Here is a 23167-nt window from a genome sequence, read left to right on the forward strand (position 1 = left end):
TGAAATGTTCAACGAAGAACTCGTCATTTGATTAAATGTTACACGAACTCATGTTTCACGTACTGCGGCGCATGAATAAGTGTCCAGCGGTGAATCGTTTACGTACAAATTTCCGGATACGACTTTGCAAAGCATATTGCTTATACCCAGTACCTAATAACATACCAAAAATCAACACTACCGTTGGAGATACGATAACAAGTAGTCCTATTATAAATGTAGGTGTATTTTTTAATATTCTTCAACTTTGTTTGAAAGATATTTTATTTTTACCGCTAATACGTAAAACTAAAAATCGTCTTCCATTTTCCAAGATAGCTGCCGTAGCACAGTATATTATACGAATGTCGATTTTTATTGTGCACTAGCACTATGGCATAGTATGCAAAGCCTCCACTTCAGGATAATTATTTACAGGGATTATTTTCACCTAATATTACTGAACTATTGATAGTATGTACTTACATATTATTCCTTTGAATCTGTTTTAGCCACCCAGGTTTCATATTTCAGTATTTTCAGGCATCAGTAGTATATATTAATATTCTGAACTATTTTTTTTAATATGGTCCACATTTTCCCCACTAAGGATTAGAATAACTTCAAACTGTTATTAAGCTTATCAGTGGCGCCCAACTGCCTCCGATGAATTGAAAAATTACCCCTTAAGTGACCTTATTAAGAGTTTCCAAGAAAGAGAGTCCTTTCGAAACTTTCGTGAGTTATTGCCTTCTTATCGGTGCGATAGTATAGTTCAGTGACGTGCCAAGTTTCATTATAATAGGGATTACAAATTTTAGACTAATTAATCTTAATGTCATCTTGCTTAATAAATTAATTTTTATTATGACACAAGTAAGGAAAACTGTTTTATATACCAGCTACAGTCGCCGGTCGCGGCCATATATAAGTACCCATAAACAACGTACAATAATTTATTTTATTACGCTTTTTGGGTCACAAGTCTGTAATTATACTGATTTACTAAGTAACTACATCTTTCTCCCCTTTTTCTTCTTCTTACAACCTTTTTACAGGTATTCGCTTGGTCTATAATTGCCTTCCACCAGTTGCGGTCAATACATTTTTTTTTTAATATTCTCTCAGCTTGACCAGATTCTCATACTCTTATAATTACTTAAATAACGAAATACCGTTTTTATCCCTTCTGCCGGGTTATCGGTTAGATATTTATAACTAGCAACATTTATTTATTAAAAGTATTGAGTTCTTAAATTCTAATTGATTTATGTTGTATACCTACTATTCTATTTGAGTCATTTTTTGCGACCCGGGTTTAGCCTTTCGTCATCCTCAGGCATTATGCTCGCTCACTAATGGCAAATACACACTGACAACGAATATTTATACCATGATTTACCTATATAGGTATAATATCTGGCACTAAGGCTAAACGGCCTTTTATCCTCGTCATCTGTTGTAGTACTCACGTTTGTATACTTACCTACTAACGAAGAGCTCGTGGCCCTTCGTAGTGGGTCTGAGAGAAGAAAGAAAAAAAATAACAGGAGAAAATATGGGTTATACAGTAGTTTCTGTCGGAGTCAGCACTGCAAAATATTATAATTTTTTTTATATCTTTTCAGATGGAGAGAGAACTAAATGGCCTTTCTTTTGTCTCGGAAAAAAATAAGCTAAGGTGGATTTAAGAGCAGTATTTCTAGTGGTCTGGAAAATTTGGTGGGGATGGCTGGATCGTAAATTTAAAATCTTTAATTGACTGGTTTGGGAAGACTGACATGGAATTGTAGAATTTTGAATACAGTTTCAAGACGTGGTCGTAGATGGTGTTCACTATGAAGAGTGGTATTGCTACTTACAACGAATACAGTTATGTATTGTTTATATAGTACTCAAGTTAGTAAAATAAAAGAAGATAAACCTTATTATTACCTACTTTGTAAAGGAAAGGGTATAAAAACAAATTTTGAATATTTATACTGTCTGTTAAAACCCGTAGTAAAATACCTTAGACACTATTAATACATTCAGTAGGTAAGCACATTACGGTTGACAATTCATAACTCTGAGATACTTAACGCTTGGAATAAATCATAGCATATTTATCACAATGTGTGATGATTTCGGTGTAAAGTGTCACGTTAGAATTGCGTGGGTGGCCTAGGCGCTCAACCCCTAGTCCACCCACGCAATGATGAGCGGAGGGTTTGCACGAAGATGTATCAATGTGACAAGACTTTGGTGGTTTTTAGCGACAGATAGGAAGAAGAAATATAGAATTAGATATTAATCATTCGTTTGCGAACGATACGTAACACCCCACTGGAAGTGGCTTATATTCAACATATCATTTAATCGCTAGCAGTGTATATATATACTATTATTATATTGTAGAAGAAACAAGAAAGAAATACACAATAAATAAAAAAGTTTGAAGTTTTTACGGCATTAAGAAGGCTCGTGTTGATATCTTGATTGTTTGGCGGCTCTAACTTTCTTTTGTACAACATGTTCAGCGTAAAAAAATTAAAGTTAGTTTTTTCTTTCTTTCGCATATTTTAGTAGAAATTTTCCTTTGTGTTTCGTTAAGTTCTTTAAGTAGGCTCGCGACCTTTTTTAATACTTGTCTTATTTAGACTTTTTGATTCATTCAGTATTTATACCCTTCGGTCTGGATGAACTAATCTTGTCTTATAGAGAGGTCGAGTTTAGCCAAATTTATAATCAAGGACTTCAGAGCTTCTCGACAGTATTTTAGAATGCCTACGACTTATACCATTAGCAATTTTAAAATTATATGTATATAAACCATTTTAAAACAGAATACATAATCTATTTGTCGTTGTAGATGTTGTTTTCAAGGCATTATATAAAAAATTAGCATCCAGAATGGCACTTTTCCCACTTGAATTGTAATTAGATTGCAAAAATCGGTGTGTGTATTTATGTACGCGCGTTAGAAGTTATACTTCTTTGGCGTAACAAAACCAAAACAAAACTTTGGATAAACTAGATTCTTTGACTAGCTCTTAATTATCTTGTTAAATTACACACTCAAGAAAAAGGACCCCTTATTGGAACGCAGTTGGTTTATTTCTATACACTTTAACTTACATTACTATTTTATATAATGGTTTCTCGTTGTTTTTATTTTTAAAGTACCAACCACTCTGACGTTTAATAGTTTGTTTACGTAAGGAATTGCAAATGGCCGACAATAATAAATTCGCTGCCTAGGCAATGGAACAATTCTAAACTATAATACTAGACTGTAAAATCGTCACGATTGCAGTATCATACTGTGGCGTAAAGGTAGTGCGTTCGGCTGATAACCGGATAATCGATGGTTCGAATCCAATCGAGTGCGTTTTTTTTCGTGTCAAAAAAATAAATTATGTGTTATATGTCACACGCCAAAATTACACTCTGATCTGATTTCCCAAACGCGCCAAAAGAAGTATAACTTCAAAAATTGTTTTAATTTAGCATGACACGTATTTTCTTTGAACTAAAATCGATAATCGTTTTAATAACTACGTACATGGGCGCCGGCAGCGTGGTGCAACGTGGTCATAATTTTTTTAGATAATTATTGTATATTATATTAATATACACCTAAGGCTGTTGTGTCTGCTCACGAACTCGGGTGTTTGTAACGCGGTCATACCAATGTACCCCTAAGATTCGGCGGAGACATCGATTCTCAAAGCTCAAAAGCCGAGACTCTTGAAGCTTAGTAAGATGCCATGTCTCACAGCCATACAGGAGCACAGGTAGCACGCACGCGTTAAACAAAGAAGAGATGATTTACGTAGCTGGGACATGTATTCCGGATGCCGCCAAAGAGTGCGGCACTTCGTACCCTTGTGGCACAGCCTCAGGGGTTCCGTCGCCGTGGCTGGCCCCCCCTCACCCTGCAGCGGTGCTACAAAAGCGACCTACGTGCTGCAGGTCTGACATGGCGGGAGGCGCAGGAGTTGGCGATGGACCGAGGGAAGTGGCGCCAACTTGTGCTTGCCCTATGCCCCAATGTTGGGATGTGACAGGGTGAAAGAAGAAGAAGAATATAAATATAACAATATTATTTATTGGAGAAGTTCTACACATAAAAAATCAAACATAATGTTAAACAAAATATTATAATAAATAACTGCGACGCTTATACGAAATATCCAACATTTGGTGGAATAAGAATATGAGTTTTCTTACATACACCACCTTACAAAATATCTTGGCGGCGCCCATGACTAAGTACCTATTTAATAAAAATTGCAATTTTCATCATTAAGCATACATTATACAGACATACATATATACATCATTTAGCTACATACCGACTCAAGTAACATGTGTTAATATAAATATACACATTTCAAATAGTCGTTCAATTCCAGTGTTAGGTTTTCTCGACCATGTCCGATCCTAATAAGATCATAATAATATAGGCCTCGACAGAGTGGAGGTTTGTATTAACAGATTTGTTGTTTTTACGAGAAATGGATGTCAGCCACTTGCTCAATCTATTAGGTCCATACTCTGACGTATACACAAATTGAAAAACAATAATGTGTACTTGCCAGACCCAGGATTCGATCCTGGAACCCATGACGCTAGAGGCCGACTCTTAAGCCGCGCGGCCATCGTGGTTTTAGTATCTTCCAATAATAAAAGTATCTTGTATTTATTTTCTTAGACTTGATGAACACTACACTCAGTGTTCGAAGTGGACCGGAGCTATTCGAAAATCAACTTCATTTCGTGAAATCATCGAAAATATCCTCTGCCTCGTGAAAATTTTGTAAATCGAACACGTTTTAATATTTTCGGAAAATCATCGAGCGCGTAAAATATTCAACTACACATAATAAGACACCCCTCTATGACCAAACCATAAAGCCTGCGGCACACGAATGACAAATTAGACGCGGAGTGTCAACCGTGGTCTACATTTTCATACAAAACAAGCCGAGTGACTTTTCGTAATGTGCGAACGAAACCGCGCCACCCCACATGTAATCTGTCACTCGTGTATAAGAAGCCTACGCTGTAATATTATTATTTGTGAACAAATTTAATATGCCAGCACGATTTTATTACAATAATAAATATACGCAATACCGCATTCTGCGGCAGCCATTACATTGTCGACATAACTTCATCGAAAACAATCACAGAAACAAACCACAGGAAAATAAATTATTGACACAACTTACATTCCGATACATTTTGCTCGATTAATATTAAGCAATATTACCAGGTCAAATGCGGTCCGCTGGTATATCAATGTTAACTTGAGTTGTCATCGCGGCAATGAACACGTTTACTATCAGTAAAATGTTGCCGGCGGGCGCTGGTTTAATGCACGGTTTTATGTTTGCGCCGCTTCGTGGCTTTCCATCTTAATTTGGGAAAGAACATACTCCAACTCTAAAAGGTGGATTTTTTTTTCATAGCATCCTATAAAAAGGTAATATATATAAACACGTTATTATGCCACTAACTTGGACTCACCATTTACATGATTACAGTTTTCTACGAGTCATATTAACCCTACTTCAAATATCTTCAAACATGTTATAGTTATAATATTGCATGCAATAGAAATTTGAGAGTAACGGATAACCGATGATATCATCGTTAGAGTATACGTTTTTTTAATTGTATTAATATATCTATTAATAAATAAATAGATAATATATAATATAATAATATATGTAAAAAAAAAATAGAATATATTACACCATTTTCATCCTAGCGCCGGAGTGCCAAGTTACTCTACTATTATACTTTACTAAGGTTTGCGATCCTGAGATTCTGCTCGTATCAACTACACGATTTAAAATGTCTTAATCCCGGGATTAGTTTAATATCTATATTATACATTTAATAAACTATTTCTTTTACTCAACAAATAATTCACAAGATTTGTATTCATAACATGTATTCTAAATATACCTAGAATACAATATGTTTTATCAAGTTAAAAAATGTTAGTATTCATAGAAAACAGTTCGTTTATAAAATAAAATTAGAGATATATTTTTTCAATCAAGATCAATTTAAAATTTCATGCAGGTAGTTATCTTTTTTAGAATAGAGCTTCATTTTATTTCCAGTAGGTACCTACCTACTAGACAATAAAAATATATTTGAATAAAATTGTCCTGGTTGTTGTCTAATCCTGATAATGAATAGATTTTAATCAATAATAAAATGTAATCCAATGTTCGGAAAAAAAATGTTTGTAAGTTGTCATATAAAGCAGTTAAATGTTTGAATCATGTTTCACTCATTGATAGGTGTATAATATGTGGTAATATGAAATCTGGTCCTAGCTCACTATTTAATTATTTTTCACATGTCCTCGTTTAATACTCGGTTAATTATTCTTCATTTCATGATATCGTGCTTTGTTCAATTCAATCTATAATTGTTAAGTCGGTGCCAACTTTTCTTAAAATATCTGTACGTGCATATATTAATATCGATGCTGACAGTGAAGTTATTAAATATTATGCATATTCAATTCACTGCGCTTTAAGATCAGTCCTTGAATTATCTTATTCTCATTAACAATCTAAAATAAATTAAATCACACTAAGCGATTATGACTCAGCTTTAAATAATTCGACCACACGTTAGCTTTTTGGAACACATACACACTTTAATAGTACGGTACCGAGGACTAGTTAGGTGGGTCATAAGTGATTACATTGTAACGTTTACCTTGCCATGTAAAACAAAACTCATTTTGATAAATTGTTTAACTATAATACAGTTCCCACAAAATTTTTAAACTGATTATTTCCTTTATTGGTAAATTCTTACATTCGCCAAAGACCACTAAAAATATATGAAAATCACTAGCGCCATGCAGCGGTGAAATATAAAAGTATATTTTTTCAACCGATCTAATAACTGCCCATCCATAGCTTGTGACTTATCATAGAATACCTTTATTGTTCAGAAAAATAAAAACAAGTTAAAAAAAACTTACTTCAAAGTAGAATGACTAAAAAATCACAAAGTACTGCTTACCATAAATAAAAATTTAGTAAAATTGTGTTAAGTATATTCATTTGTTTGTCATTTAATATTATTGTTTTTTTCGAAACCACTGACCATTTATTATTTTTAATACATCAACCATAATCTCGTACCTAAACTATTCAAGTCTCAACTGTACTTATCGTTTACCTTCACCAGTCTGTATTTATCATTAAATAGCTAGATAAAACCATTATTATCAGCAGAAATATTATAAAATTAAAAGACCAAAGCTTATATTTTTCAATATGGCCGGATCCATCGTTTCAACTAAAGAGCAACGACTAACAATTATTAATATTAAAAGCAGATAATTCTATAAATCCTCTGAATGATACATATAAAAAAGTAGACCGAATAGGATTAAGATAGAAACTATCTACCTAAGCGACTTTATTGCATATAATTCTTAACTACGCCATCTAAGTGTAGTGTTTTCGTCAACCTCATGGACAGGCAGCACATGAATAAATAAAATGTATATAAATCTTGAATAGTGGGCTAGATATAAATAGAATAATAAGACGAATAGGTACATCCTGAAAAGAGAAGCTTAAGATATTGTTTCGATGCATTATCTCTCATAATATTATATGTTTCCCTCCCGCGAGATAATTTTACACCCTCGCCTTGACCTAATAATATTGCCCTCCCTTATTTTAACGTAATAAGTGCTTACTTAGGGAAGAATATTGCGGCAGACGTATAAGGAAATTCAGACACCCCAAAAGTATTTTTATATTTAATTATGAATCTATTAATAAAACCCAGGCTTTCAGGATCTTAAAAATATATATACTTATGATTGATATAGGTAATAATATGATGATTACCTATAATTCTATAATATATTTTGACGTATGACTGAGTCTTTGTATTCGGCAAGGTAGTTGATAATAATTCTAAAAAAGATTATAACATTAGAATCGCTTAAGTATAAATTTTGAAGGAATAGACACGACTAAATAAAAATGCTATCACAGTGTTGACAAATGTGTCCCCTCCAAAAATATCATGTTTAAATTCGGATTCTCAATGTTGGGGGGAAACAAGCCGCGATTACTGCGTTCCGGTGACTACTTTTTATGAGCATAACTCCGTGTGATCTCAACTGACATAGATGTTTACGTGTATTCAATAAATAAAAGCAATTTAAAAATAATTATTTCTTTCGATTAAGTATTTCACAACCGCCCTCGATGACAATCGTAGTTTTACGTCCATAAACTCGTAACAAAAACTTATTTAATTAAAATAGTTATCATTCTATGAAAACTAGTCTTGAAAAGGAGATGAAAATTTTACACGTTGGTACCGTGCTGTAAATATGGCATCCAAAGAGGTGGTGTCATAAATGTATACTCAAATTTGCTCGATTATTACGGATTATTAATTACTAAATGGAAAACCCATCCATGGATGTAGGAAAAAGTCCTCTATAAAGTTGGTACCTAATCCTTTTATCTTTTACCATTGCCAACAAAATGCCTCAACAGTCTTTCAGTGTGTAATGCGAATGATAGCAACGGTATTTTCATTTATTTTGTTCACCTTTCATGTCAGCAATTGTTTTAAAAATAATGTTTCTGACCCGTGTACAGGCTTCAAAAATTTGAAAATGTAAAATTATATTTAAGATTATTATGAATCTAATATATATTTTGATAGTAATAAACAACGTTATTAAAGCAAATCATTCTAAATTTGAGTTAGGACAGTGTGATGCTGAATTAGCGATTTGTGTATCAACTTATGACAGCATATACCTACACAAGATTACAACAGCCTCCTGCTCGCAATATAGGTATTTCAATCGAACAATACACAATCAATCAAAACACCTCACTTTCAACACGCCACATAAAACCATATGCATTAATAAATTAAAGCATATTATCGCTTGCGAGATATATTGTCTTTTATGGTGTTTCCGTTTCCCACCAGGGTCCAACGGCTTACGTGGGGCTTAAGACGTTATGCAAATGCGAGGCGTGTAACCTTATTTCTATGAAAGTGAAAGGCAAAATTGGTTCAGTGGGTCTATTCTATGCTTATCGACCGCTAGAGTGATAAAGTGAAAAATATTATCAAACTTAGGGTAGGTTTGTATCAAAATATTAGCACTTATTGTAACAATTACACGAAGCCGGTTTTTATTGTTGCAATAAGTGCTATATTTTAACAGCACCTATCTTGCTGCTGTTAAAATATCGCACTTATTGCAACAATAAAAACCGGCTTCGTGTAATTGTTACAATAAGTGCTAATATTTTGATACAAACCTACCCTAAGTTTGATAATATTTTTCACTTTATCACTCTAGCGGTCGATAAGCATAGAATAGACCCACATACAGCTTGTGTGTATGCGTGGATCGTTAATGTGTTGGTGAATTGAGATTTTTTTTATTATTGTAAATATTGTACCATTAAATTCACTATTTTAATATTTTAAGGTCATGATGATTGGCTACTGGAAGGTGTTTAAATCGTGCCATAGTCAAGATGTTTTGTATTATATTTTTTTTACGGAAATGATTATATTATGTAGGTACTCATTATTTTTTTGAATTTTCAATATTGATATTCTGATATTCATTAAAACTTTCTTTAACATAATATTGTGTATGGTTCGGAAAACATTGATAAATGTAAAAATTTTGGAAGAAATAAACAACTAATTGTTACAAGATAAAAAGAACTTTTTATGTACAACGTTTTTAAATTTTCTGTTGAATCATATAAACTTGACTTGACTAGCTTGAACGATCAAAAAAATGTATTTGATAGAAATAATACTGAAATGTCATTTTGACATTCATATTGATTTCCATAGTAACGCACGTATATATTAATAATTTAGTTGCTAGGACCCCAGACCCCTCTAGCAACCAATAATAGTGGATTGGATTACGGATTTCTTCCGAAATAACTTTTCACACAAAACAGAATTAACTGAAAATGAATTCAATTCTACTTAAAGATGGCTAAAAGTATTAAAAGAATGCATTGGCATCGTGTTCTGATATATTCTAAAAGTTTCAAATGTCTAGCTAGTCGGGAAGTTAGTTAAACATCGATTGCAAGATTTTTACCGGATAAACAACCACCGGACAAATAAGAATACGACCTAATAAAAACGTTGTAAAATACAAATTTCTATATTATAGTATAAGTTCTTATATTAGAAATACAAAATTTTCGTAAGGCTTTTAAAATTAAGCCTAATGAAACGACAAATAATATTCTCATAATTTTTTCAGTGCGCTGGGATTTGAATAACCCCTCTCCGTATTCTTTACTGTAGGTATCAAAAAATAATAAACTAAGAATAAAAGTGTAATGTTTTAATTTCGCCAAAAAATCAATGAAATCAGTCAAATTAAATGAATTAACTAATGGGAGTAACGAGACTGGTGTTGACCTACCAATTTGTCTACATTTCTACAAATATTATATTAATCATAACATGACCTATTTCACCCTTAGTAATTGTTCAAAAAGTAATAATTGCAATGCCTCTGCGGGTGAATTTGAAAACTTCAACTCAATATCTTGTCGGCGACCGCATCAAAGCTCAATTCGACACAAATTTTAAAAAAATCAAGTTACATTTTCATTTTTTATAAAAATATATTTTTGAAGTTTTTTTTTGACGCGTTTGGGAAATCAGATTAAAGTGTATTTTTGGCGTGTGACATGACACGCATAATTTATTTTTTCACACGAAAAAAAACGCACTCGATTGGATTCGAGCCACCGATTGTTCGGTTATCAGCCGAACGCACTACCTTTACGCTACAGTATGATACTGCAATCGTGACGATTATACTGTATAATTTATAGTTTAGAATTGTCCCGTTGCCTAGGCAGCGTATTTATTATTTTCGGTCATTTGCAATTCCTTACGTAAACAAACTATTAAACGTCAGAGTGACAGTTGGTACTTTAAAAATAAAAACAACGAGAAACCATTATATAATTTAGTAATACAAGTTAAAGTGTATAGAAATAAACCAACGGCGTTCCAATAAGCGGTCCTTTTTCTTGAGTGTGTAATTTAACAAGATAATTAAGAGCTAGTCAAAGAATCTAGTTTATCACAAGTTTTGTTTTTGTTTTGTTACGCCAAAGAAGTATAACTTCTAACGCGCGTACATAAGTACACACACACCGATTTTTGCAACCTAATTACAATTGAAGTGGAAAAAGTGCCATTACGGATGCTAATTTTTTATATAACGCGATGAAAACAATGTGGCATCTTCAACGATAAATAAATTATGTACACACCGATTTTTTTTAATTGTAAAAAGAATATGTTAAAATCGTTTTGTCACCTGTTAGATAACTTAATCAAACTACGTTGAAACATTTAAAATATTCATAAAATACAATTGCCTTCTAAAGAATGTAAATGATACAGGGGTTTTTATCAATTTATTAAGAGTTCATTTTTTAACTAAAACAGTAAATAATATAATATTCTATTGTTCATTGATACATATTAATTATTTAAAATGAAATTCATCACCAAAATGTAGCAAATTGCAAGTTTTGCTAAAAACGTTTTATTTCTAATACAATGTCCTATCGTCAAGTGGAAAAAAGTAATAATCTATATTAGTATGCCTTATTGCCCACTAAACTTGTTCCTTGTTTGTGTCACGAATCAATCCTCTGCTATAAATCTATAGATTAGATGTAAAAAATATCTTATTCGACCTAACCATAGAGAACCTCGTGGGTGAAATAATTCAGAACCCGAGAGGAGCACTGATTTATTCGAAAAAATCTTTTTTTACAGTGTAGGGATTTCTGTTATTGCTTTCACCCATCATTCATTTTTAGCGATGAATATTGGCAGGTGCGTAACCTTTTGCTGTACCTATTCAAATATAGATCCAAAAATTAGCAATTAGCAAATAGGTAACTATCGTGCCATGATTTATAATACAGCAACTCCACAGTAGCTGGTTTTTATTATTGTGTTCGTGGAAACCTACAATAATATCAGTATGTACAGTCAAAGTTGGTTATTACGATCACGAAAATAGCGAGATCTCGGATGTAATGAGGAAACATTCGTTGACATTTTAGTTTATGATTTTCTCCATACATTTATTCACTTTTATAATTAGCTACTTCTCGGGTATACCGAGCAAAACTGTTAATGTGTCGATCGTTTAAAAATAACATTTTCGACCCTAAGCAATAAAATCAGACCGGGCAGTTAACTAGACCGATGCCACCGGGTTCGGATTACGTTTATGACACTAGTTAAGTACCTGTCTAAGTACCTAATTGGTGTTTTCGCCGACAACATTGAAAAAGTATCCACGCATATGGTTGAAATTTCATGTAAAAAAAATTAAGCTTTGTGAAGTCAGTAGGTACCTACCAGCGCCGGCGGCTCAGCACTTCATTACAATAAACAACTTATTTTGTATTTTATGAATGCCATGCTTGTTTCGGAAATTTTTACGATGGTTTTCAGATTTTTTATGTTCTATGCTTAAATATAACGTGTTGCGAAAAATGTTATACATATAACGATATAACGAGTAATGCTTATAACGAGAAAATTCAGTTGGTCCCATCTTTCTCGTAATAATAGTAAGTTCGACTGTATTAAATTTATTTATGATCATATTAACAGAATCAGAAAAAAAACATGAAAATATAGATTGGCCAACGTCACTCTCGATTTTGCTATATTCTTACATACTGTTAAACAATCTTTTTTATTCAAGATAAAATATAAACTTTGGTCTAAAATGGAAATGTTTATAGTTAACAAAGCGTCACTAATTGCTTCATTCGTTCGTTGCCTTTGGTTACTTTTCATTTATCTAAAATTCCATGATTGCCTAATTTATTTCAAAAATTCCCGGGGAATTAATTATAAGGAGGTTATTCTAATCATTTGCTGGATCGTAATTTTCCCAGCTGCTTCATACTCGTATATTATAAATATAGTACTGTAGTACTAAGCCGCTGTGATAAATAAAATAAAAAAAGAATATAATTTATCGCATTGCCTTCTTGGACGCAGTTAACTACCAACATGGGGCAAATAACACTTCCGTAGGTAGGTAGGTAGGTTCTACAATCTGCTGCTATCTATGGACTGTTAAAATGGTGGGACAGATATTAAATGAAAAATTTCTAGCGTCAGAGAGAGGTAAACAGTGTTACAAATCGTAATTCATAAAGATAATTGTCTTTGAAAATATTATAAATACTGGAAACCAAATCAGCGTCAGTGTGTCATATGCGTCAATTCACATTTTTTAGTAAGTATATTCATAACATCGAACCGGTCAGCGCTCGAAATGGAAAAGTTTACGAACCGGAGCGGTCGACAATTTTTTGTAGATATTTATATACCTAGTTATAAAATTTTATGTGTATTTTATAAAAATGAGTGTGTTAGATTTTCTATTATACGGCCAATCAACCTCAGACGGTCAAAATATTTTGTTCACGAGACGGAGCGATAATTTTACAAATTTCACGAACTGGAACGGCGCTCCGGTGCGTTCCGGTCAATTTCGAGCCCTGGAACCGGTGCTACTTTGGTCTACAAAAATTCTGATGTAGGTACAAGACGTTTGTCCGACCAATACTGACCTACGGCTCGGGGTTGGTGGGCCAATGAGCATGCTCTCGATGTATTCGAAAGGAAGAACCTACGTAGGATATAATCAACTCCGAGGCTGACTATGTATAGACGGGCCGGAATACTTAATTGCGAGTTACGATAGTAGTGCTAGTTATTGAATATTTTCTAATGCAATGCGGTGACCTGTTCGGAGTAAATGAAGATTTTCGATTGTATATTTCGTTCAAATCTCAATAATTAACGTATTACCATTTATGAAACAACCATCATATTCAGATTTCCACATTGCACTCGAAGTGCCTGACTATAACTGGCATGTATGTCCCCGTATTAGAAGGAGACGAATGGCGTATTTAACAACGTCTAGAGCTCTACAACCTCTTCCAAGAATAGTGTATCCCCCCATTCGTTACACTTGTTAGACTCCGGTGGGCGAACTATGTAGCAAGAATGGACAGTGTCTAACCGCCGAGGGGAATCCTGGATACCAAACCGGTCGCCGTAGGTCGACTGAGCACGCTCAGACTCCGGTGGTTGGACGGTGTTGACAAAGATACTAAAGCGGCCAACGCAAACACTCTTGTACGACACTGGCCCAGAATAGGGAGATATGGCGGAAGTTCTTGAAGGACGTTTAAGACTCGCTCTGAGTTGTTAGGCCACTGATGATGGTTCTTAACAGTAGTGAAATTCCGAAAACCAAAAACGGAAAGTCCATTGACGTCCCAAGTGGTTGAAATTTTTTGACATATTACGACACACTAGTTTTCGGTTATAGAATTTTACAGAGTTTTAGGTTTTTCGTGGGTTCATTTTCATTTGGGTCATGGCCACTTGTGCGGCATCGAGAAATATTGCATTCCGAATATGTTCACGATTATTAATTAAAATCTTCAGTATAACCAATAAACAGTGGGAATTCACCCACGCAGGATGGCCGCGCGGGTTAAGCGTCGGCCTATTGCGTCGTGGGTAGGTTCGAATTCTGGGTGTGGCAAGTACACAAATTAATTTTCAATTTCTATGAGTCAGAGTATGGACCTAATAGGTTAAGCAAGTGGCTGACATCCATTTCTCATAAAAACAAAATATCTCAATACAAAAATTCACTCTGTGGAGGCCCATATGATCTTATTAGGGGATCGGACATGGTCGGATTCTAAGTCACAATTAATTATTACCAAAACATTATTTTTCATTTTTTTAACAATGGCTTAGTTTATTTAGTTCCGAATTCGGCCGACATACACATAACAATATGTTTAATAGTTTATCTATAACATTATAAGATGCGTATTTTCCGCTGGGAAACTAACCCAACCAACCACTTTGACAGTGTTCTGTTCTTGTAACAATCCAAAATTTTGAACGACTATATTTATCCATAGCAACTGCTAATAGGAATTAAATTTAAATTTTAATACATAAATATAATTACATTATTAATAAAATTCTTACTGTCTGTGTACGTACTCCATGGTTAAGTTGTGCATTCGTGCTCGCGCACACAAGCTGTTAAGAGCACACACGAGTGATTGATTGCCGCGCAATTGCCCAATCGAATTAAAAACAAAAAAATAATTTTCAGTATCAATTTTTATTACTATAATTAATTATAGATATGATGATCACCTATAGACTTTTTTTGTAATTTCTATTGCATCTCAGTTCTGTTTTTTTTCATGCTTGTAGGGATATAACGTCGCTGTTCTGGCAGAAGACACTAATTCGAAAAAAATGTTCCTTATTTCAAACTTTACCGTCTGGAAACCTTCTGAATAAATAAACAGTCTTTATTTTAAAGTCATCCTTTTTACGATTATTTAATAAACTCACATGTCGAGTCACAGAGACGATAAATAATCACATAATAAGAATTTTGGTGCACATAAGTGCTTACAATTCTAATAATATCTTGAAACTGTAATGTAATGTCCACGGTGTTTCCAATTAATATTCCCGGTTGCAACAATGTTGTAATTCGACTAAGAATGTTTATTGCCAGAAAGGAGCATTAAGCTAAGTTTAGTGGAGCGTTAAGGGTGGGCCGGAGAGTTATTAGGGCCCACTTGCGGCCCGAATAACGGCCTTTAATATACCCTTTTATGGCCCATCTTTCGCGTTTTGTCTTTTTTAAATTAATAATTCGACGCGCTGCTTCGCAACGTCAACTATTTTATTGCCAACTGTATTCGACTTTATTGTTAGATAAAATTTAATATCTAAAGTTGCTTCAGAGTCTTCAAAGTACCAAAAATTCGGAACAAATGTTCAATAACCTTATTATTGTTGGTGCGGTCGTATCGATTTAGATAAAAAAAAGCTTTCATGCATTTATTCATGTATTTATATTTATATTTTTTTGAAAATTAGGAAAAAATACATGAATACTATGAAATTTTCAACGACGTTATTTGTCACCGTCTATAGAACTTGACAATATCATAGTAAATTGCAGTTTTAAAATGACTGGCAGAGGCATTACGGCCACCCTCAAGAACCAACCACTCGAGACGAAATTTGGTACTTCCGACCATTTAAATTTTGTTTTCTTTTTTGTTTCAGGTCAAACGGGCTTCTACTTCGGCCAAGATAACAGATTCGCGCCTAACTTCCAGACCAACAGCGCACGAAGCGGCAACTCCTTCTTCGACCAGAGTGGCTTCGGAGGACAGTTCAACCAGCCTCAACCTCAACAACCGCAAGGGTTCTCGAGTCAGTCGTACGACTCTAGATACAGGCAACAGCCTGCCACTTTTCAAACAGGAAACCAGCAATATTTCATCAACCAGGGAGACTACAGAACGCAAACCAATACGGAAACAGTTCACAGACCTGGTCCTTTCCCAAACCGACCTGTTGCAGCAACGTCCTATCAATTTGGACACCCTGCGTCGACTAATCGACCAGAATTTTCTCAATACGTCCAAACTTCACACAATCATGATCCATCGAAACCTGAAACATTTTTAGGACAGATAACTATTAATAACCCGGATCCGTACCCGGATAATCCTGATGAAGTTCAGCATTTTAACAGCGCACGAGTACGACAGCCTGAGTACAATACGAATATACTCAGAACTCCTGCATTAGATTCTGCTGATTTTGATTCCGGATTCCCAAATGCGGCGCAAATTGTTAATCAAGATATTTACGAGTATACTGAAAAAACCAGACCGACTACATTTAATCCGGTTAGAACCGATTATTCATCAAGAATAAAACCTCCAAACAGGAGTGCTTTCAATTCAAGGCCTTCTTTCTATAGTGCATCCAAACAAGAAGAGACAAATATAGAAAGGAAGCCGTTGTCTGCAATCAATGAAAATTATTTCAGCAGCAATGAAAATAACTTCTCCAATACCCGCAATAGGTTCAAACCTAAACCCACGAGCACAACAACGCCTGCCCCACAAACGGAAAGGAAGAATAAATTTACGCCAACCACTAAATCATCCAATAGAGGACAAGCATTCCACTTGAGGTCGAATAAGGTTGGATTTAGTCCACATAAACCGCATTACAGCTCTACAACCGAATACAAACCACTGTTTGATTTAGAGCCTTTATTAGAAGATGAAATCCCAGATTCAAGATTGTTTGGAGACACATTGAGAAAATCGACTAACGGTTCTGAAGATGTTGAAGTAATTAAATCTAAAGTCACTGAAAAATATGATACTACCACCGGCGGAGATCATCAGAACTTTTCACATGAAAGTGGTCAAGAAACAACATTAGATCCTGGCAATGATGACCAAGAATATGAAACCACTGAATTGAACAAGGATGAGCAAAATACTGATGATGTAAGTGAAGTTATCGATAGTGAATACACAACTGAATATCCAAATTTAAGTGATGTTAAGAGAGTCAGTGCACTCACAAAAGATGTATCAAGGGACCGCTATGCCACAACTATAAGTAACATCAATAACGATGAACAATTGGATACATCGGTAGTCACTGAATATTATGATGAAGACGCTGAGTATGTTGATGAGACAGATTCAGTTCCTGAAAAAGAAAATGAAAATCTTGTGGATCAAATACATCAACAAAATTCAAGCAAAGTCATTCCTACGAAAGAAACTGAAAGTCACCATGATGAAGAAGTCGAATATGAAGAAGTTGAAGAAAGTGCAGTTCCAGATGAAGATTCTACTGCAGCTGGAGAAACCTTTGAAATACTCACTATGAAGCCAAAACCAACAATGGTTAAAGATGATAACTTCAAAGGATTTGTTGACAGTGCATTAATTGATAACACAGAGCCTCCTACTTTCGTCACTGAACACTATGTAGAGCCTGAAGTTCACCAAGAAACGACTGAAAGTGAAAATGCCACAACTGATCCACCAACAATATTGTTGGGAGAGGAAGTTGTATCTGTAGTTACAACAAAAAGTGTTGTTAACGGTACATTCTCTGTTATGGATCGTACAAACCCTCCCCAAAAGAGCACTATTCAAATGAATGCACCAACAGAAAGGCCGATTTCTTCAACTTCATCAAATTCATCAGATGATAAAGCAAACAAACATACCAATACTGTCCCCAATGCTACAGAGAGCTGGGTAGTTGTAGCTTCAGTTCAAACATCAAGAAGTGTTTCAGGAGCAAGATTTCTACCATTCCCAGCCGTTGCACAAAGTGAAAAGAAAGAACCACTCGATGCAGACGGTGAACCTAGTGATGAAACCGATACTGAAGTACCTGAAAGTCAAACTGTTGACGCTGCTTCGGTAACTGAAGAATACAGTTCTCATGATAGTAAATCTCCTTCATCTACTGAAAGCATAATTGACAAACTCGACCGAGTACAGTCTGAACTCTCCGGTGGATTTTTATCTGGAGGATTCAAAGATTCAGAACAAGATTTTGCTGTTCTGACAGAAATGCCACATGAAAATATAACCAAAGAGCAAGTCACCACAGTACCTCCGAACCCTCAAATATTCACAGTGAAAATTACATCGACCACTTCTACGACTGAAAGATCTACACCCGAACCGCTTCCGGTCACGATCAAGAAATTCTCCCCGTACTCTCGACCGTCTACGACAACTGCAAAACCGAAAACAAAGTTACCTTTTGATGCAATCACAATGGACGATTTGGCAGGGTTCTTGCCTGCCGGTTTCAAAGTCAGGCCCAGTTTTAGAGATAGAAAAATTACAACAACAACAGAAAAATTAACTAAATCGACAACTCAAAAGCCGGAGACCAGTAAAAAAGATGATTCTCAAAGCACTAGCGAGGGAGCCGGCATAACTTTCAAAAATAAATTAGTATTTAAAGAAGATTTATCCGCACTTCTACCTAAAGGCTTCAAGCCACAGAAAGAGGAGAAACCACCGTCAATTGAAGACTTATTTAAAAATATAAAACCTGAAGACTTGAGTCATCTTTTACCACCCGGATACAAAGCACCTGGAAAAACCAACACTTCTTCAGAGAAACCCTCAAAGCTTGGCAAAAATGCTGGAGTACTTTCTAAGGCGGAACCTGTGGATATATCCTCACTCCTACCTAAAGGATACAAACACCTCACTACAAGCACGACTGAAAACACGAAATCCTCGAACGAAACCTTTGCTGTCACCAAAACAGTTGACATATCCGCATTTTTACCTCCTGGATTCAAACTCAATTCAACCTCTGTTGACAGTGCATCCGTTTTAGACAAAGTCAAAGTCGTTGATGTCTCCTCGCTTCTTCCGCCTGGTTTCAACAAGAAAACGAGTGACAAAGAGAGTAAGACAAAGACTGAAGCGGCAAATGACAATGGAACCGAAACCGCCACTGCAGCTTCCAAACCTGTATCTAACGGATTTAAAATTGTCTTCCCTTCGAGACCTGGAGCAGGAAAGCCAGGGAAAAGACTGACTACTTCGAAACCTAGCAACGAAGGTGGTGCCATGATGGGAGGAGTGTCGGCGCCGTCTATTCAAAAGGGATGGCCAACTAGGTGAGCAACAATAATTGAATTTAACATAAATGTTATAAAATAAATGTATTCGTCACATTCCTATATTATATTATCTATGATCGTTGTCTTAACGAAATTATCACCCAGGAGCTAATTTTAATTTTAAAATGCTTTTATTCAAATTTTATTTTCGACTGGGGAGCATTTGCAAGACAGTGTTGCTTTATTCACGCATGTGGAATTTCATATCAAATTTATTATTTAATTGCCCATTTCCTTTTTCTGAACAAAGCTTAAAAATGACTCAACAGTAGATTGTTGAACCCAATCTTTTGGAACCTCCCACATGCAAGTTGTATTATTAAAACTAATCATCGGTTTACCATTAAATAATATTATACGAATTGTATACTGCTAAACTAAAGCCAATCACATCTTTACAGACAGATTATAATATTATCTGTTTATTTTATTATTGAACAATAACATTTTTAGAGAGATAATATCTTGAAATAAATTTGGGCTCTCAAAATGATGAACTCATTGTCAAATTCTTTTTTAGTCTTGCAAAATACCACTAAGGTACACAGTCTTTATAGATAACTGGAAAACATGATAATATAGCTATAGATCCAAACGGTTGGCAGTATTAGTCTATGGGTTGACATTATTTCTCTGAAAATGATAAAATAAATAATATAAGTACTATAAATAATACAAATTAAATAAACTATCTAATAAATGCTGTATCTGTATATAATGTATATACGACTAAGGGGTTATTACTTTCGTGGATTGTAATATTCAAGTGGACAAGATATTATGTACATAATACCAAAATTCAATCTCTTTGCATAATACATTATTATCCATAAGTACACATACAGAAAATAAAATAAGAGTTTGAATCAGTATTGCTAAACTTATTGCTCCTTTCTGCAGAATATCTTTCAAATAATTAGATTCTGTCATCCTTACTGAAATTATAGATTCGTTGTCATCCGCCATCCAAAAAGATTCACATTTGTATAACGTCATGATTTAACCACTAATTTTCAGAGCGACCACAGAATTCACAGGCTGGCCAACGCAGTCGACAACTCCATTCTCCATAGAGAAGCTGCTGGAGGCTCAGCGTGCGGCTACAGCCACTTCCGAAGGCAGCGTTGAAGCCAGCTCCTCCACGCCTTCGCCCAAGACCACTACCCCCACTACTACTACCACAAGCACGGCAGCGCCTACAACTCCAGGACAATGCGGATCCGAATGCGACTTGGCAGCCACTATCAAAATTGTCGGAGGTTGGTGTAGAGGTTTTTAAAGATTACTGTGTTTTCAATGGGATGTTTTATGGAGAGGTTATTTTTATAATAAATAGTAAAGTTAATGATCATTGTAGAAATATTTTCACCTGATCATGACTACTATTTTTTAGAAAATTACCTGTTACAAAATGCCGGTTTCAAAAACCCTCTGTGTGAAAATGCATATCTGCATTCATGCCAAGTAATTTTTTCCTCATCAATTCTTTCAAATAAAAGTATCATAATAATGTACTATTATACAATACATAATAATCTAATGTATATAAAAAACATCAATTTGAAGTCGATGACAAATGAACAAAATAAATGAAAATAGCGTTGCTGTCATTCTCATTAAACACTGAAAAAATAGTTATTAAAATTAGATTTTTAATGTATATTATAATAAAATGTCGTGGTTCCTTATAATATGGGCAATATTTGGCAAGGCATGAAAAAGATTTATTGGTAGGTTTTAAAAGATATTCTGTCCATAAGGAGTCTAATTCCAAAAAGCGATAAGTCCACATTTGATAAAAATCGAGGAAAAAATACGCACGTATTCCTTGTATAATTTTACACAATACGTATTGATTTATAAATTGCAAAACGCGACAAAACCCTACAAAAAAAAATATTTTAAGTCTCGAATTATTACAAAAAGCGCCAAGTCCGTGTTTCATATTATTTAAAGCTTGGTTGATTTCGCGCGTATTTAAGGCAACCAATGAGGGAACGTTCAATATTGTAAATGGTATCTCCCATGCTGTAGCATCTGGTGACATGACAGTGCCACGGAAATATGTGCCCTATGTATAATAAATTAAAAAGTGAGGTACAAGTAGCGCTACGTCCAATTTTATTTTGCCTATATTTATTACATTTAAGAGTTTATCGGCTGAAACAAATTGCCATTTGGTTCTAATTTCGACATAAAATACAACGGAAAAAATAATCTTACGTTAAAACAAATAATTGGAGCTTGAAACATAAAAACGTTGTTTCCCGCAAATATCGAATTGTGGACTTGTCGCTTTTTGTAATTAGACGCCTCCCATTTCGATAACTTATGGTGATGAGGGGTTGATGATGGAATTAGACACCAACTTTATAAGAACTTTAAGTAATCTTTTTCTATTATTTTATTCATATGGCACATTCTTAAATAATTATAGTTGCCAGTGTAAAGTTGCTAATAGTTTACAAGAATTTAGATATTTTTTTCATACATCCTTAGGTGGGCTTCTACCAAGTGATTTCATAAATTTTAAATCAACTCAATTTAGAATTATTATAGTGCAGAGAGGAACAGTAATATTCTTTATATCAATAAATGTAATGTGCGTCGTTTTTCTATTTCAGGAGTCAAATGGGTTCCTGAACTATTGGATCACAACACAAAAGAGTGGCAGTTACTTGCGAACGAGGTGTCTAGAGAGGTATGGACATTTTTTTGCATATAAGTACTGAGACAATGATAAAATAGTTACATGCAAGATATTCCTACGATTTGGACAACGGTTGATGTCATACTTTATTTTACTAACAGCAAACCTGAAGTGAGTAAGTAATAAGTTAATTGGCTGGAAAAATAAACTTTCAAAAGGCTGTATTTAAAATATCATTTTGCTACATTTGTATAGTTCATTTATTATTAGCTTTATAAAGAATTGAACCCCAAATAATGTATCACCTTGTTTCAATGTTACTTCAATTTCATTTTGTTTTCAAATATGTACCATTTAAAATACCGTACAGTCCAAAGATGTTGAAAAACCTTCATATATAGAGATGGAGCCTAAATGTATAAAATTGAAGCAAAAAAAAAGGACCAACTCTGATTAAGTTAGTTACAAATGACTTCACATTACAGGTTTATTTGCAGAGACTTTCGCAATGCTTACTGCTATAACATTTATTTTCCAATTTCCAGGGCGTTTAAAAGGACAATCTGTCACGATGAGTAGATAAGCTGCTGATAATATTAGACTTTAACATTATTATTTAGTTGAATAATCCTGTTAAGTTTTTGTGTAGTAATCACAATGAACATAAAAAATGGTAGCCATTGCATGTGTCAAAAAATCGGAATGCCAACTGAGTCATGTCAATATTTGAGGAGTTTACCAACTTATGCGTTCTTCATGCGACCTTCATGCGTTTGCTAAATAATTTCAAATATCAAAATAAAAATAATGTATAAGGCTTTATATTTTTATTTTTCCTTATATTTACAGTCAAAATTCTTAAGTACAGTCAGACCTTGAATTGCGAG

The 23167-nt window shown here is 34.4% G+C and overlaps 1 protein-coding gene across 3 annotated transcripts in view; it reads left to right on the plus strand.

Moving 5' to 3' along the window:
* The window catches only part of LOC147071881 (uncharacterized), a 426219-nt gene that overhangs the window by 397750 nt on the left and 5302 nt on the right, over positions 1 to 23167 (plus strand). For all 3 annotated transcript variants that reach the window (XM_085947408.1, XM_085947406.1, XM_085947407.1), the window contains 3 exons: positions 16219 to 19627; positions 20648 to 20889; positions 22255 to 22331. In XM_085947408.1, the coding sequence (XP_085803534.1) occupies positions 16219 to 19627; positions 20648 to 20889; positions 22255 to 22331 (3728 nt within the window). The remainder of the gene's footprint in view (positions 1 to 16218; positions 19628 to 20647; positions 20890 to 22254; positions 22332 to 23167) is intronic.

Source organism: Rhyacophila brunnea, unplaced genomic scaffold, assembly GCF_057557595.1.
Source record: "Rhyacophila brunnea isolate RB1 unplaced genomic scaffold, BYU_Rbru_1.0 scaffold_2, whole genome shotgun sequence".
NCBI classification, from domain to species: domain Eukaryota; kingdom Metazoa; phylum Arthropoda; class Insecta; order Trichoptera; family Rhyacophilidae; genus Rhyacophila; species Rhyacophila brunnea.